At 39.5% G+C, this 18,324-nt stretch overlaps 1 protein-coding gene and 1 long non-coding RNA gene across 6 annotated transcripts in view; one reads left to right on the top strand and one right to left on the bottom strand.

Moving 5' to 3' along the window:
• LOC145341032 (uncharacterized) overlaps positions 1-16,990 on the bottom strand; it is a 35,174-nt gene extending 18,184 nt beyond the window's left edge. The window contains exons 1-2 of one of the 2 annotated variants that reach the window (XR_013886331.1): positions 16,830-16,990; positions 2,659-2,871 (exon numbers count right to left, since the gene is read on the bottom strand). This is a non-coding gene — a long non-coding RNA (uncharacterized LOC145341032). Of the gene's footprint in view, positions 1-2,658; positions 2,872-16,465; positions 16,726-16,829 lie in introns of those variants that run through there. The other variant, XR_013886330.1, reaches the window with a different exon arrangement.
• Positions 16,155-18,324, top strand: part of fxr1 (FMR1 autosomal homolog 1) — a 73,492-nt gene continuing 71,322 nt past the window's right edge. For 2 of the 4 annotated variants that reach the window (XM_080185751.1, XM_080185749.1), the window contains exon 1: positions 16,155-16,282. In XM_080185751.1, the coding sequence (XP_080041877.1) occupies positions 16,232-16,282 (51 nt within the window). In that variant the 5' untranslated portion in view covers positions 16,155-16,231. The remainder of the gene's footprint in view (positions 16,283-18,324) is intronic. The other 2 variants (XM_080185748.1, XM_080185747.1) reach the window with 2 other exon arrangements.

Raw genomic sequence — 18,324 nt, 5'->3', positions numbered from 1 at the left:
GCAGAACAATCTCTGAATAGAATAACGAAACAGAAGTCCTCCTGATTGTGAAGCTTTCGCAGCTGCCAATAAACTGGGGGATAAACAGAAAGAGAGGTAAAATAAACAAAAATAGATAGTTTGAGAGAATTTGAGTTTATTCTGAGGAACTAGATAAGGGGCAACCAGCTTTGCTACACATGATAATGTGGACTGAAAAGAGCCTTGCCGATGGGACTGCAGGTTGTTTGTTTGGGGCTACAAAATGTGATTAGATATTACAATTGTTTCAGAGGTCTCATCAACAGCCAGAAAAACAAACTTGAAAATATTTCTAACTCTTTTGGCTACACATTCATGAGTGTATGGATCAATTTACATAAAAGTCACATTTCTGCAGGACAACACTTTGCAAAGAGAGGTGTTTCTGAAACCAACTGAAAAAACAGATGCTGAAGGAAAGCTATAGAAACTGAACAGGTCTGACTATGACCTGAATGATGCTTCCAGCATATGGTATTTTTTAGTGAGATCTATTTTGCTGAAAACAATTTCAGTTCAACTGAAAGCAGATCCTGTTTTATTGGCATCATAAAGAAAACTTTCAGACATCTCAGGATGTATGGTGATGATTTATTACGGGGTGGTACTGTGGCATTTGGAAAATGTGTTATTCATAAGATTAGAACAGAATTTAAAATTGAGAGTCAGGCTTACAGAGCTTTTAAATATATTGGTTTAGATATTAAGCAGAGTAGATTCTAGAATAATTATAAATCAGCAATCCTATTTATAGTTAAAAATTCAGGCTAATGAATTTTCATCAGAACTGAAGAACAATAGAAATGTAAGAGTTTTTAAGCCAGTGAAAGGAGGTAAGGACAGGAAGAATAAAGAAGATCTGTGATAACGTTGATGCAGAGAGAGGTTAAATAACAAAATTCATAATGCAACACCAAAGAAAGTGATAATGGTCACGGTAAAGAAACAAAAGTTATTCCATTCTTCCACTTTCTCTGTCTTCATAGCATCTGTTCCAGGGATGCAATATTCCACAGCAGCACTTCTAACTTGTCTTCCTTTTGCCTCAAGTGAGGGTTCCCACCCAGCATGGTTGATAGGGCTCTTCAATGTATTCAATCCATTTCACCTGCCTTGTTCTTACCCTCCTTTCCAGAAGCACAACAGTATTTCTCATGTCTTCAGCTTCCACTCCACCAATCTCCACATTCAACAGATTATCCTCCTGCATTTCTGCCAGTTCCAGCTTGATACAACAGTTATATTAATAAAACATGAAAACGCATCAAAATTGTGTATATCAAAACTTTATTCAAGATGGCTGCTACACGTCATAAGACTGTTCTGGAAGTTTAGAACAGTGATATCATAAACGAGAGTTTCACTGTCATCCGTGTGGAATCTCAAGCTCCTTTAGAAGGCCACAGTCTGAGAAGTTGTGAACATTCACCCATTCCAAGGTTTGAATGTGAATAAACTAACCTCTTGCATGGATCATTACGTGAATTCGCTGTGAGTGATTATTAAATTGGATTATAAAAACTGAAGGATTGGGGAAACACGCCACAGTCTACTACAAAATGATTCAAAAACACCTCTGCCTATGGACAGACTGGGACAGTCTAAATAAATTTGGTTTCTCTGTGTCTCCTGTCTGTAACAATTAAGATTTATGATTCCCTCTATCTAGCGTATCAAACTCTTTCATCACATTAGTGATCTCTATCAGATTACTCTCAGCTATCTCCTTGCTATTGAATTTTCACTGATATGTATAACATCTCAATTTTAGTATCAGTCTTGAGAATCATTTCCTCACCTTATCCAGTGCTTCTGTTTTTGTTTGTAGAATATAGAGATCAGAATTATACACAGTACTCTTAAGTATGTCCTAACCAAGGTTTTATACAAGCGTAATATAATTCCTCTACTTTCTGATTGCATCAGTCGAGAAGTGAACTACAGATCCTGTTCCCAGCTCTTCAGATCTGAGGCAAGCAAATAAGTCAATATTATCATGAATTAACATATTACGGATCATAAACCAGCTTGCATAACTATTAGTTATAATGGCCTTGATTTTACAGTAGTAATGATGATGAAATCAATAGCATCGCTGTCACTATTCCATTGAAAATACAGATGTGCAGAATAAACTGGAAATCCAGAAGTTACGGTCAGTGATTCTATGCTTCTCTGGAGGATGCACTTTTGAGGAAACCTCAGCATTCAATGGGTAATCTATGCATTGACAAAAACATCCACTTTTGGTCTTGCTGTAAATTCCTAGGAAAGGTTGCATCTTGTTTATTGAGAATGTGAAGGCATGCAACTCCGTTAATAATTTACTGCAAAATACCTTCACTGGCCATGAAACACTAATTTAATATTTGTGAAATGCTAACTTTCTCCATCATGATAAAGTTCCATATGTCACAAGTTTATGGCTCACTGATAGTTCTATCTTTCAAGAATATATCTACTTGTATGATTATATTTTTAAAATAACCTTTTTTAAAAGTTTGTTTATATTGATGTTTTAACTTCTATTTAAACTCAATCCAGTTATTTAATTTGCTACCTTAAAAATTTACATTGAAAGAAAAGGTAAGTTGTCTTCCTGCCTGTCAGGATAACTGAATGCGATTGGTCCCTTACCTTGCTTGTTGACATCCCTGCTGCTGCATATCTGGAAATCCTATTGACTTGGCATCATTTCCATCGACAAAGAGAAAGTCTGTGCCATGTAGATTACTGGATCTGTGTAGACAGCTTTCTTTTAAATCAGTGATGAGCACCGTAGTTTCACTGCTGACCAAAAATCCAGGCTATCAGTTTATACTTCAACTTTCAAAGTATACCAATCAAGACCTCTTTGACAATAAAAATAAGAAACAAAAAACAAGTTGATCAATAGATAAGCAGCAAACGCAGCGTGAAAGATAAACCTTTCAAGCCAATGACTATTCTGTCAGAACTGAAAACTGTTAAAGATACAAGTGACTTCAGGAAGTACAGAGACAGGAGAAGTCAGGAAAGACAATTAAAAGAAAAAGAATATACAAGTAAGGAATAAAAGCAAACTCTTGTCGATGCTGGAGATCTAACATAAAAGCTGGAAAATCTCAGGAGGTCTGGCAGCATCTGTGGACAGTAAAACAGAATTAATGTTTTGAGTCCAATATAACTGCTGTTTGGAACTGTCTTCCAAAGAACAGTCAAAGAAAAGCAAAGGATTTAATTGTATATATATTTTTAATTGCTCTATAACTTTCTCATTACTGATATCCATATCTGTATCGTGAGTATTTATTATATTTTTCTCACCATTAATAATTAATAAACTTACACTTTGATCCAAGAAAATGTGGTTTGATTGTCTCCTTTAAAAAATAAATATATCTGGATTGGAAAAGGCATTTACAGTTATTTTCAAAACAAAATAGGAACCTCTGTTGTGACCATCTGAGGTGGCTGAAGAGACAGGGAGCCAGCTGACTCCTATTTGCCAACATTAACAATACATGTATAAGCAGTGATAAAGTTTCAGCTGCACTATGGCTCTTAGCTCTTTTGACTATTCTGCGCCTTGCTCTCGAGCTCTATTGATCATCTAACCCGTGATGCCACACTTACAACTTAATATCATATTAACGTAACCATCCACCCATTACCCTACATTTCAACCACCCAAGTCTCAAACTGCTACATTATTTCATTAAATGATTTACATTATATTTTTCTACATCTATCAACTCCTTTACTGTTCACAGTTTCTATCCAATGTCTACCCTTCCCTCACTCCACTTTCCAGTGACCTAAAGTTTCAATTTCCAGCAGTGTTCTCAGCCCTCTTAGAGGATGTTGGAGACATAGGCATTCCCTTGTTTTCTTCTTGGAAGTGTTAGGGTCCCCGACCAGAACCAGGTTAGGTGGATTGGGCACGCTAAATTGCCCCTTAATGTCAGGGAGACTAGCTAGGGTAAATGCATGGGGTTATGGGGATAGGGCCTAGGTGGGATTGTGGTCAGTGCAGACTCAGTGAAGATTGTGGTCAGTGCAGGCTGAATGGTCTTCTTCTGCACTGAGGGATTCTATGATTCTAACCCCAACTTACATTCGAAGCCAGACTAGGCCCCAATATTTTTCTTAATTGACATGAATGTGAAGAAAAGATACCTCCTTCCAGGAATAATTCCATGACAGAGATTTTTTAAAATGTCAAACAAACTTTATTTAATACATTTTTATTTAGTACATTTAGCAACCATAAATATACTTGTTATAATGAGTGTAGGCAGTCTTGAAACTTTCAGAGAGTAAAAAAGTTTCAGAGCAGCTTGCAGATGCATCTGTCTTCATTACCAGCTAGAACCACAACTCTAAACTGTGTTCTGCAAAAGCTTTTCTCTGGACCCAGCTCTGCCTATTAACCACATCATCACATGGCCCTGCCAATCAGCCTAATGAGAAATCCCAGAGGAACCTAAGTAAACAAAAGTCCATTAGCTCTACTTAGAATAAACACTTGCAAAATTTGAGATGATACTGTGCTTTTAAGAAATGTATTTTAATCATAATCCTTTGCAAGGTGTTTCTAGCAAACCCTGGAAATTGTCAGCACCATGATGTCTATGACTGGTGTCCATTATTGCTGCTGAGGCAGTATAATTGATATAATGTTGATTTTAATCTGGATTACTGCACTGGAGTTTTATGGTCCTTTGCAAATTGCTGAGTGGAGCTTGATTTGGGGATGATTGACAGGTTAGGTGATGCCTGGGGACAGTTTTTTTTTAAAACAGAAAAGTCCAAGTTTTAGTTTCATTTTCTCAGTTGCTGTTAGAAGCTGGTAGAAGAAGGCAGTGACTTTGTCTCTCTCTCTCTTTCCAGCTTGTTAAAACTTCCAGGGTTTAGAAGCCTCAGAGAAATTATCCAACATTCAAATGACCAATTCACAGCAGGTGTTAAAAAGCTGAAAATGTAGCATCACATGAGCATACTTGTTTTGTGCCAAGTTTAGAAAATGGTATATGTCTGTGGGATGGTGTTTGACTTGGAACAACTTAAATAGATAGTAGTTAACATTTATATTTTGAATTCAAATTTTGCAATTGGTAAAATTTATGCTAATTATTTTTATTATATTTCAACTGTGTTCTTAAATAAACTTTGTTTGATAAAAGCTTATTAGTGGATCACTTGATTCATAACTGAAGTGATTCATCCATGCCAAATTCAAATGTAAAAACTTAAGGTCTAGGCTATCTTCATAAAACACCTTGGAGTTTCCGGCTCAGTTGTAACAGTTTGAAATGAGTAATTATCCTGCTCAGCCAAAATCTGAGCTGCATTCCCACCAGACATATCGACTGACTGTAGCACAAAGCTGAATTTTTAAACATTTCCCTAATACACAAAAAAATTCATATCAATTGCATCACCATCATCACACAAGACAAACACATTGCTGGAGTGGGATAGCAGCTTCTGACAACTGCTGATACTTGGGCTGTGATCTATAGAACAATACAACTGTAAAAGTTGTAAGACCATTCAATGGAATACTTTTTCAGAGATAAATCTTCAGGACCTGGATTCGCACTTTCTTGAATAGGAATTCTGCTTCTGCTGGGGAAAGGCCTGGGAATATAATGCATTTTTAACTCCAGTGAAGAATGTCACAACTGTTTTATTCACTGCTGCATGAATGATGAAAGAATTCAATACGAGATTTGAATAAATCTGGTAGATGAGAAGAATGAAGAACATCCTGACAACATTACAGGATATGAGGAAAAGATGACTGCCCTGCATTTCAGCTACTACTTGCATTTTCTATAGATAGCGGTTTCATTTCCATGCTTTTAGTGCGAGCCTGCTCTGCTGTACACAATGGAATGACAGTATCAGCATAAGAAGGTAGGGCTAAACCATCTTCAACAATGGAATAAACTTCCGGACCTTGATCAAGATGAAATTCCTGTGTAGTATTCGTCAACTGTAGATGTTCAAAGTTAAGACCTCTGCTTCTGCATTGAAAGACAATTTGAGTATAAGCGCGGGTTGCTGATGAGATTCAAGTGAAGGCTCCAGCTTACATTTGTTCAAACTAATAAGCTCTGCACTTCCTCTAATATGTGACCAACTTGAAGTCAAATATTTCATCCTCCTTGGGTAGCAATTGTCAACCAGCAATTGTTGAAGCAACTCATTGGTGGGTTCAGTGCGACAAGTTGACAAATTCAGCTCTTCATTGCCTTCTTCAACAAATATCTGTGCTCACAAAAAAGACAACAGAGATTTTAGCTGCTTTGGCAGCAGAGTCAAATAATGTAGTGAAATCTAGGATCTCTTCATAATGGATTACCTACTTCTACAATAGCTGAATTTGCATGAATTCTGACAGAAAAGAGCCAACCAAGGTCCAGAAATTCCTCTAGCAGATGGTTGCCATTTTTTCAGTGCCTTTTATTTCTGTGCCTTCCAGCCCGTGTGCCAAAAAAGGGATCTGCAGTCTCTTCCTTTGGTCCAATGAGTCGTGCTTCTATAATAAGGAGAGACTCACTGAGTAATGAATGAACTTCAAATGCAATTAATGTATTGTAGTCTGTCGATCCTCTATATACTTTTTAAAATTCACTTTTGAGAGCTGCTTTGCTGTTCTCTCCTGATATCCTGTCAAATTTCTATATTATAGACCAAGTCTTAAACATGCTGACCTGCTGAGCAGAGAAATTGGCATGTTCTGGAAGATATAAAAGTTTTTGCTAATTTGTTTTTCTTCATGCCTAAGGGTTGTGATGAACTGGCACTCTCTTTGAGATCTATGCCTCCAGGCCCTTTTATCTTTCAGTCAGGTGGGTGGATTTTTACTTCTTTAAGCCAATTTTAAAGCTAATCCAATAAACAGAGACTGCTGCCTCTGTGTCCATTTTAAATTCTGTTCTGTATACTTGGACTTCCAACTCTACAGACCAAAATTGTTTATCAGCTTCTTTGATCTCATCATCAGGTTGGAATGGTGTATCTCCTACTTCTTGAACCTCAAAAGGGTTGGGAACATGTTTTAGCTTTCTTCCCTTGAATAATGTTTTGGATTTGAAAAACTGTTTAAGATGGCTGGTCATGCCATAAAGAAAACATTCAGCTCTCATTGCTGGGCAGTCTTCATAGTAGTGCTGCCTGTTGGCGCCAGATCCGGAGCATTCGAACCTTGCTGGAAGAGTTCCCTATGGCCCTTTGGTGGTTTTTATCAGGGGTTTTTGATGGGCATAGCTCCCAACTTTGGGTCTACACACTGAGTTGACTTCTCCCAAGCGCTGGCATTGCCCCAAATTACATCCCGACTCTTAGTTTGCAACTGTACCTGCCTCATACCTGCTAAACTCTCTGAGGTTAAATCCTCTTGGTTTGCAACAAATCGGAAAGCACTTCATCAAATACACTGGCCACGATATAGTCATAGAGGTTTACAGCATGGAAACAAGCCCTTTGGTCCAACTTGTCCATGCCGCCCTTTTTTTTGTAAAACCCCCAAACAAATCCCAACTGTGCGCATTTGGCCCATATCCCTCTATACCCATCGTGCCCATGTAACTACCTACATACTTTTTAAAAGATAAAATTGTACCCGCCTCTATTACTACTTCTGGCAGCTTGTTCCAGACACTCACCACCCTCTATGTGAAAACATTGCCCCTCTGGACACTTTTGTATCTCCCCCCCTCACCTTAAACTTATGCCCTCTAGTTTTAGACTCCCTACCTTTGGGAAAAGATATTGATTATCTACCTTGTCTATGCCCCTCACTGCTTTATAGACCTCTATAAAGTCACCCCTCAGTCTACTACGCTCGAGAGAAAAAAGTCCCAGTCTATTCAGCCTCTCCTTATAACTCAGTCCATCAAGTCCCGGTAGCATCCTAGTAAATCTTTTCTGCACTCTTTCTAGTTTAATAATATCGTTTCTATAATAGGATGACCAGAACTGCACACAGTATTCCAAGTGTGGCCTTACCAATGACTTGTACAACTTTAACAAGATATTCCAACTCCTGTATTCAATATTCTGAGCGATGAAACCAAGCATGCCAAATCCTTTCTTCACCACTCTGTCCACCTGTGACTCCACTTTCAAGGAGCAATGAACATATACCCCTAGATCCCTTTGTTCTGTAACTCTCCCCAACGCCCTACCATTAACTGAGTAAGTCCTGCCCTGGTTCAATCTACCAAAATGCATCACCTCACATTTGTCTAAATTAAACTCCATCTGCCATTCGTCAACCCACTGGCCCAATTAATTAAGATCCTGTTGCAATTGGAGATAACTTTCTTCACTGTCCACTATGCCACCAATCTTAGTGTCATCTGCAAACTTACTAACCATGCCCCCTATATTCTCATCCAAATCATTAATATAAATGACAAATAACAGTGGGTCCAGCATTGATCCCTGAGGCACACTGCTGGTCACAGGCCTCCAGTTTGAAAAACAACTCTCTACAACCACCCTCTGGTTTCTGTCAAGAAGCCAATTTTATACCCTTTAGATACCTCACCCTGAATCCTGTAAAATTTAACTTTTTGCAACAACCTACCATGCGGTACCTTGTCAAAGTGATTCAAGATATGATCTTGAATCACTTTGTATTTTAAAGCTTCGTAATCGCAGGTATTAGCCAATCGATATAAATCATTAATGAAGGAATCAATGGATTCTACTGCACTTGAACTTTGCTCTTTCTACAACTAAATTCATCTTAAAGCTGAAGTACTGATCAAATGCCTCTATGTGATGTTGATGTTTCCTTGACATCTTGTTTTGGTAGGACATCATCATCTACGGCAGCAGATAAAAGTGTACAGAACTGGTATTTCTGAGTTTTCTCTTGTAAACTGGAAGCTGTTTAGTCCCTTTTGAAGTATCTCTTCCACATTCCCATTGTTGTCCTTGCTGCGAACCCTTGATGTATTGGAAGGGCTGTGGAAAGGGTAGTGACTACTCAGTAGCTATCGACGTTACGCGTATCTCACTGTACCTTCACCCAGGTACTTTTCAAATTGGATCTTTGTAGCTGCAAAGTCAATCTGTTCACCAGTCATGGATTGCTGATCTGTAGCATCAGTTCTTTAAATGGTGACCTCCACTGCTGCCACCATATTTTGTCCTCTTACTGAACTTTGCTAAGGTTTTATTGTTATCAAGTCTTCTTGTCTAATTGTACCCTGATGAGATTTGCTTGTCCCATAACAGACTTGAGATAGTGGTGTAATTTTACTTGAAGCAATTTATAAACAACTATTTACAAAGACCTCAGTGTAAGCATATAGCTTTTGGGACACGACTATTCAGTACTAAGCTCTCTTGGCGCCTCTGACCTTTAATGTCACACATCATTAATATTATCATAGTCTCATTGATAATTATTAATCCATTACTCTACAATAGCCTCTTGCCCTTTTCATTGAACCAGGGTTGGTTCCCTCCGCTTGATAGAAATGGTAGAATGTAGGATATGCCAGGCTGTGAGGTTACAGATTGCGGTTGAATGCACAGAAAAAACATAAAAAATGGGAGCAGGAGTATGTCATTCAACCCTTCAAGCCTGCTCTACCATTTAATAGGATCATGGCTGATCCTTTATCTCAATGCCATACCCTCGCATTCTCCCTATACTCCTTGATGTCTTTAAGAGTCTACAAAGGCGACTTCCTTCTTAAATTTATTCAGTGCCTTGGCCTCCATAGCTTTCTGTGGTAGAAAATTCCACAGGTTCACTATCCTCAGAGTGAGGAAATTTCTTTTCATCTCAGTCCTAAATAGCCTACAACCTTTACAGTCATGTTGTTCCTTAGATCATACCCATGTATCAGCAGTTGTCAGGAGCTGCTTTCTCAACCGATGTGTCTGTCTTCCAAGAGGAAGACAAAGGAATGAATATGTCTCCATCATCCTCCAAGAGAGGTGAGAACACTGCTAGAAATTGAAGCCTTGGGACACTATAACTTGGAGGGAGGGAAGGGTAGAAATTGAATAGAAACTACCAACAGTATAAGAGGTTTACAGATGTTAAAAAATGCAATGTAATAGCTTGAGACTGGGGGGAGAAGTAGGGAGTAATGGGGTAATGGTTATGTTAATATGATGATATTAAGATGCAAGTGTGATATCAGGTGCAGAATAGTTTCTGTCCTGAAAACCATGTTCTTAACCTGAGGTCTTTGTAAACAGTTCCTAATAAATTATTTCAAGTAAAATTATACCTACTATCTCAAGTCTGTCATAGTTTAGACAAAGCTTCATCAAGGTATGGTAAGACAAGATGGCATGGTAACAGTTAAACTCCACCAAAACTTGATGTCAACATGAAATTGGCATGTCAGCTGCAGCACCAGGCATACTTAAAAATTAGATGTCAATCTGGTGAAGCTACAAGACAGGATTACTTGCTTTTCAAACAGCATAAGTATCATGCGATTGACAAAGATAAGTGATCCCACAACTAATGGTACAAATCCAAGCTCTGCATTCCTGCCATATTCACTCAAGAATGGTGGTGGGCAATTAAACAGCTAGCTGGGGGTGAGAGTCCATAAATATCCCCATCTTCAATAACGGGGGAGCCCAGCACATCAGTGCAAAAGACAAGGCTGAGGCATTTGCAACCATCTTCAGCCAGAAGTGTTGACTGAATGAAGCATCTTGGCCGCCTCCTGAGGTACACAGCATCACAGAGGCCAATCTTCAGCCTTGATTCTATATTATCAAGAAACAGCTCAAGGCAACAGATACTGCAGATGTTATTGGCCCTTACAATATTCCAGCAATGGTAATGAAGACTTGTGCTGCCACACTTGCAGTGCCCATAACCATGCTGTTCCATGACAGCTACAAGACTGCTACCTATCTAGTAATGTGGAAAATTCCCCACGTATATCCTGTCCATAAAAAAGGACAAGTCCAAGACCGCCGATTATCACCCTGTCAATTGATTTTTGATCATCAGAAAAATGATGGAGGGTGTCATCAACAGTGTTATTAAGTGGCACTTGGTAGGTAATAACCTCAGTTTGGATTTTGCCAGCATGACTCAGCTCCTGACCTCATTAGAGCTGGATCAAATCCCCACTTTTTTTATGATCCAGCTATGAGAATACTGAACAAGCTTTATATCTGTTAGGATCCGCCTTAATAGACCATAACCATTTGAAGAATGTAATGTGTGGAAGAACCAAGGGTAAGGAAATAAGCAACAGGACTTTGAACCTGAGTTGAAACACAAGATACTTTTCTGTACAATCTTGAACAAAACAAACATAAGCAATGATGAACACATTGGTACACTGAGCAAATAAGATAATGATTCTAAACAATATGTGCTCTATCTTAAACTTAATCCAACAGACTTAGTCCAATTTAAAGTTTTTAGTGTGCCTTTCACTTTAATAGACTTGTAAACATATTCCCACTGTGGGAGGCAATTCATTTTCCTTTAGGTCTGGCTGCACAGATCACAGCTCAGGTCTATGGTATATTCCTACTGGTACAACCTCCTGGTCCAAGCCTAGGCCCATCAGACATATGTAGGCACTCCCTTGGTGTCTATTTTGTGACTGGACTTCTTGCTTTACAGAGCTATTTGTTCCTAATCAATTTTCAAGAACTCCCTCTTTTTCTCCCTATACAGTTATTTGGTTAAACACAACAGATTGGATGTCTTCAGACCCCATGTCAGCTACTCTTATACTTCTTTGAAAAAAAACAAATCCACTAGTTTTCATTTTAGAGCATGGCTCCACCCTCAGCAATTTTCTCCACAGTAACCTCACAGCTTTTTTCCTTCCAAAACCCTCTCAGCTGTATCAGAAGGTCAAGTGTGGTTTGTGAATAGACACAGGCATACTAAACCAAACCGAAAGTAAAGAATCCACAATTCATTTTTAACTGAAACCAAACTCTACATTGTTAACCCTAACATAACCCACAAAAGAGACAGGTATGGCAGTATAAAACACAACGTACACATTTATTGTCCACTCTTCATTAGATGACTCCTCCCTACAGTCTAGGACTTCCCTCCCCATCCATAATTTTTAAAGTTTTTACCCACTTTTCATTCACAGAGTGCAAAGTATTAATCAGTTTTCCGTAATCTGCAGGATTATTTCCCAATCTTCTGTTTACATTAAATCCCAGTTCCCAGTTGTCATTTGTTTCATTTTAATGTTGGCCACTTAACGAGGCCTGTATTTTCATTTAGCTTTGTAGGTATTATTTTAAAGTTGTTTCGGTCAGTCTGGTTTAGGGCCACATAACCTGATTTGCACCATTCTGGGGCAGCCTCTCTTGCTTCCTGTCCCTTTCTCTCACTGCTGACTTTCCATCTTGCTGCCTTTTTCGCTCCATGATCCTTTTTCACACCTGATCCACTGACTGCTTTATCGCTCCCTGGCCTACCCTCTTGCTGCTGGCCCTCTGGCTTGCAGCCCTCGCAGCTCCCTAATTCGGCTCCTCATTGCAGACATTGCAGCTGTGGCCTCTCCCATTCCCTGACCCACCTACCGACCCTCCAGTTCATGACTGACCTCTTGCAAATCCAAGCTGCTCTGTCTGCTTCTCGCCATTCATTTCCAGAACCCTTCCTCACAGTGAGGTTTCAGAAGAAGGAAGTTGTGAGCAAAAATCTCGGGGAGTGAAAGGAAGGATCAGTCAGAGGAAAGGTCATAGAGCAGCAGAGGTTGCGAGTCCAGAGAATTGGCAGTGGGAGAATAGATTAGGGAGCAAGTGAGGCTTTGAGCTGGAGGGTCAGCAATGAGAGAGTGGGTTTGGAGAAGACGGCTGTGAACCCAGAGGATCGACAGTGGGATGGTGGGTTAGGAAGCAACAGAAGCTGTGAGCTGGAGGGTTGATAATGAGAGGGAGGGAGTGGGATGTGTGACAATTAGTAAGTTCAGGAAGCAGGACTGGGAGTGAGCAGCATCGATATGGAGATGTCAGTGTTGGATTGGGGTAAGCACAGTCGGAAGTCTCACAACACCAAGTTAAAGTCCAACAGGTTTATTTGGTAGCACAAGCCACAAACTTTTGAAACGCTGCCCCTTCATCTGGTGAGTGGGAGTTGTGTTCACAAACAGGGCATATAAAGACACAAACTCAATTTACAAAATATTGGTTGGAATGCAAGTCTTTACAGGTAATCAAGCAGCATCAGCAGTGAACAGGATTGGCGGCAAGCTGGAGGTAAGAAGATAGTTAACAAATTTCTTTTATGTTTTTTAATTTATTTAATCTTAACATTCTTTTACTTACCAAAACGGGAATTTAGCAATGTAAAATATTTCAACTTACGGGATATAATTTTTAAAGTTTATTTTCTGATGAGCAAGATCCAACAGAATCTAACTACAACTTTTACATTGATTTTAATGGAAATCTGATAAAGTTGTCCCACTTAAAATTGCACTTTTAGAAATATTACATCTTTGAGTAAGGACTTACTATATTTTCATTTTGTTTTATTGACTTTCATCACCCCTCAACTGTCAACATCTTCATAATGATCTTTCATAGGTCATTACACTCTTTCCTTCTAAACTGTTGGTTATCTCTTACTAATTTATCTGATTGTGAGACATAATAACTGGAAAAAGATTAATTTAATGCACAAATAGCACAAAGGTGCTGGAGCTGAGAAAACAGAAGGATGAGTATGCTTGTGCCAGCATATACAAGAAACCCGTTTACACATTTTTGTGAAATTCAATTTTGCTTTCCAAAACAAAGATCATCATTTATCAGGGATTGATTACGATCCATGTAGAGACCAATAACCTTAAAACAAATGAATCCCCAAATGACTGCTGACAGGACAAACTAGATTCCACTTTTTGAATTTTTATTGTAACAATCAAATCCAAAAATTAATAAGCATTAACAGACAAATCGTATTTCAATTGAAGCAACGGATTTCACTTCAATTGATACAGCAAAGATAACTCCCCCAAATTTCTGAGTATCTCTCCCAGCACAAATGTGACGCCATGTAAGTCCCAAAGTAGAGGCTCTCACTTTCCCCACTCACTGGATTTGGCCCTCTAGTCGCTTTCACTGACAACTCTATTTCACCCAAGTTCACCAGATACAATAATTATCAATAAAATGCACTTCTTTGAATTTTCGCTCACTGGGTCAAAACAGTCCAATAGCATAGCTTTCCAATGTTCATTTTCAACAGCCCAACCAATTACATCCTAGTTCACAGTCTGGTCACTTCTGGTTAAAAAAAATCCAGCTCTTTAGCATGCATGAGATATTCACACTGCTTTTAAGTTTCAGCCTCTTTTAGTTAGTTCACACTTTGCTCCTCTAAGTGTCCCTGTCTGTCCTCTTTTCTGCTGAACAGATAACTGACTCTGTTCTTACAGAGCTCTGCCTGCTTCTGCTCAATACCAGTAGTTGTGTATTTTCTTTTGCGTTACAACAGGCTGAAACCCAATACTCCCAAATAACTTTTATTTATCTTTTTTGGTTATCTAGTTTTCCTTTCAAAAGCAACCTCAAGTCACTGGGAAATGAAGTCACTGTCAGAAATTACCACATCCAGAATTCAAATGACAACCCTCCACTTTCCAAAAGCATTTTTCCACTTCACTGTTATTCTTATAAAAAGTAAAGTCTGAGGGTAAATCCCAGTTTATAGAAGCCTGGCGCCATACAATGCCATCTCGATCTCTTACTATTTAATGACAGTTCTGAATTGACATAAATTCAGAGAACACAGAATATACCATTCACACGAAGTACTGAGCTGCAGTGACTCACTGACATTGAGGATCAGGCGAAGTTTAGTCTGTCTTGATTTTCACTTGCAAACCTGGATATGGGTCAAAAACTATTTAAAAAAGGATGTATTAAGCATAGACAGTTTCTTGCATACATAGGGACGAGAACTATGTTGGGGGGAGAGAAATTCTATCTTGAATACTATTGTTCTTAACTCAAGGCAGGGTGAAGGCTGCTGAAAGGAAAATATTGTGGATGCTAGTATCTGAAATGAAATGTCATCTAAACTTGAAACTTGGCTCTATTCTCTCCCCTCAGATGCTGTCAGACCTGCTGAGATTTTCCACCATTTTCTGTTTTTGTTGTGAAGACAGGTAATGTTACATCTCGGTTGCGAGTTCGTGACACTGAAACTGGATATGAAAACTGGCGTCTGCTTCACTCCCCAGCTTCACATTTGAGTAATTGCAACTTTTTAAAAGGTACAGGACTTGTTTTTCTTCATTGGTTCTATAAAATCATAGCAGCACACAAATCTCTGTAACCCCATATATTTACCCTACTAATCCCCCTGATATTGTGGGGCAACCTAACCCGCACATCTTTGGAGTGTGGGAGGAAACCGGAGCATCCAGAGGAAACCCATGCAGACACGTAGAGAATATGCAAACTCCACGCAGTGACCCAAGGCTGGAATTGAACCCAAAGTCCCTGGTGCTGTGCAGCAGCAATGCTCACCATTGTGCCACCATAGGAGTCCAGCTTTCCCCGTTTGGCCTCTTTTAAGGTCAAACCAAATAAACAAACTCAAGTTAAATCAGGACAAAGTAAAAGGGGCAGCTACCCAAAAGGAGGGGGAACAGCCTGAACAAAATCAAAGTACAAAGGAAACTTGAAAATATCAAATTAAAATGTGATTATTAGGGTTGATAATGCACCCCAGCCCCTGCGGTGCCCAATGGGCATGGAAGGTGTCAACTGCGCCCGCAGACACTGCAAGCTCCCTCTCCAGGGACACCTGGCCGTGAACGTAGCCACGGTAGATGGGCAGATAATTGGGATGGATAGCTCCCTCGATTGCCTGCTGCCTGGACCTGAGCTTTCCCCATTTGGATGCAAGGCCAACTTTTTTACTTCAAAAATTCCCACCATTGTCATTGTATCCGACTGAAAGAACACAGTAAGCAGGTGCTGGAACAGATATGGTGTCTGGTTTTACATGCTGTTGACCATTAGTCCTTACTTGCCCTTGGAAGAGGAGACAGAGAGAGAGCCCTGCTAGTAGGACAGCTCTGGCCGTCTGTCAGGTGGAGACTGAGTGTCTTCTGAGAGAGTGAGTGGGTTGATGAAGGAGATGTTGACACCCCCCTTTGGTGTCTGACTCCAGGCTCTCTTGTCTGTACAAATTCTAGAAACACATCCCAGCCTCCCCTGCGCTTCCAATATGGAGGAGCTGACGGTGGAAGTGCGCGGCTCCAACGGAGCATTTTACAAGGTAAACCCCTCCCCGCCCTTGGAGCCTCGCCTTCTAGCTTTGGTTGGGCTTTTCTTGCAAAAAGAAGCAGAGAAAAGAAAAGTGGGGTGTGTTGCGATCGCTTTTAAAATCGGGCAGGGGGACCACGAGTTGTCGAGCGTGCGAGGCGGAGCGGCGCGGCGCGGCTTTGGTGGGCGCTATAACCTGGTGTGATCGCTGTCGAAGCCGCAGGCCTGGCTGGGGAGAGAGTCACTAGGCCCTGCTCTCCCATTTCATTACCACCTTCATCTTTACTCCGTCAAGTTTCCTTTCACTTTTGAAATAGTTTCCTTTCCATAAAGAGTCGACGCGGAGAGTGTGTGCGGAGAGATATTGTTTTTTAAAAATTAAAATCGTTTAACGGATGTTTCCAAAAAAACAATGAAATAACTACTTTTGACGATTCTCAACCCGTTTTGTGCACGTTGCCTCTCCTACCCTTTGTGTATAAAAATACATGTGTATTTTTTAAAAAAAACCTTCTCATCTAGCAACTATTTCAAGTACGTCATTCGAGTACATAACTCACCGGCTGTTACTTGTCTGTCATGTTTTATCAAGTTTAGAAAAGCACTTGGAGTCTAGTTTCAAGTTATTTTTAAAGCGGGGACGCATGTTGGAGCCTCTTTGATTAAGGCATGTTATTTTTGCCATAAAAGTGCATCGGAAAGTTAAAGTGACGGGAGATCTAGGCGTGGTACTTTAGAAAGGGATTGCCTGATGTGCGTGTGAATCTGATATAATAATTACATAAATGGCATGTAAGTTTGTTTCCTTAGTGGCGAAAATGCGTCAAAAAATTGTGCCTCCCCAGTTTATTGGATTTCGAATTTTTTTGACGTGTTTCAAACGTCAACTGTCTTAAGCACAATGCATCTTCAGATCTATTGAATTTGAACGCAGTGGAAACACATGGAGTGTGGAACTGGGGGAGGGCGGAATTAAATGACTTAGTTATTCTATTTTATATAATATAAAATAATGTAATCGTGAATAATCTTCGGGTGGAATATGTTTGCTTTTCACAGCTGCTTTGAATAAAAACGTTCTTCAAAGTTTTAAATACCGGATGTTAGCGATGACAGATAACAAGGATTTTGTGAATGAAAAGGGTCGGATAAAGTTTTAACTTGGCCTCTGGGATAGTTGACCCTTTCTGTTGACTTTTCTGTGCGTTCTGGATTATCTCTGTACTTTTGTATTTTGGATGTTTCGATTTGGTCTGTAACAGTCATTTCACATCACAGTTTCTTTCAAATATCGGACAACCGTTATGATATTGGTTTATGACCCTTAAGCTGTACATTCTCTGATTTTCTGTTTTTTGTGAAGTTTACGTTTTGTTGAAAAGCACAAAGATCACGACAATAGCAAATGGTACAACACATTCAACATTTTGCCTCACATGAGCATTATGACACTAAGCCATGTGAGGAGAAGTTGGGTCCAAAAACTTGGTCAGAAGTAGGTTTTAAGGAACATCTTAAATGAGAAAAATTAGGTCGAGAGGCAAAAGTGTGGGGAGGGAATTCCAGAGCTTTAAAGCTGGACAACTTAAGGCAAACCATCAGTAGTGGAGCACTGATAATTGGAAATACACAAAAAGAGGCCAGAAAATTAGAATAGTGCAGGCATCTTAGAGAGATGTGGGGCTGGAGGAGATTGGAGATATGGCAAGGTGAATTTGAAAGCAAGGCTGCAAATTTTAAAGTCAAAATGTTATTTTACTACCACTTTAGAAAAAGAATTTGAAGCATTCCTCAAGTTTTCTAAAGTGTCACTTTTCTTACTATAAAGACAGTAATTGTGTAAATCATTTTGCACTGAAATGGTCCACAAGCAGTAATGTGATACATGACCAGTTAATTTGTTTTTGGTCGAGGGGAATGTTGAATTGCTCATCACTAAAGTTTTCAGTTTTTTGACTGTTACCATGAGTACCTTGACATCCCTGAGACAAGCAGCAGAGACCTCGGCTTAATGACTTTTCCAATGATGGTATCTCCAGCAATTTGCATTTGCTC

This window comes from Carcharhinus amblyrhynchos, chromosome 3 (assembly GCF_965287045.1).
Source record: "Carcharhinus amblyrhynchos chromosome 3, sCarAmb.v2.hapA, whole genome shotgun sequence".
Classification (NCBI taxonomy): Eukaryota; Metazoa; Chordata; class Chondrichthyes; order Carcharhiniformes; family Carcharhinidae; genus Carcharhinus; species Carcharhinus amblyrhynchos.
This window is presented reverse-complemented; position numbering and strand designations above follow the sequence as displayed.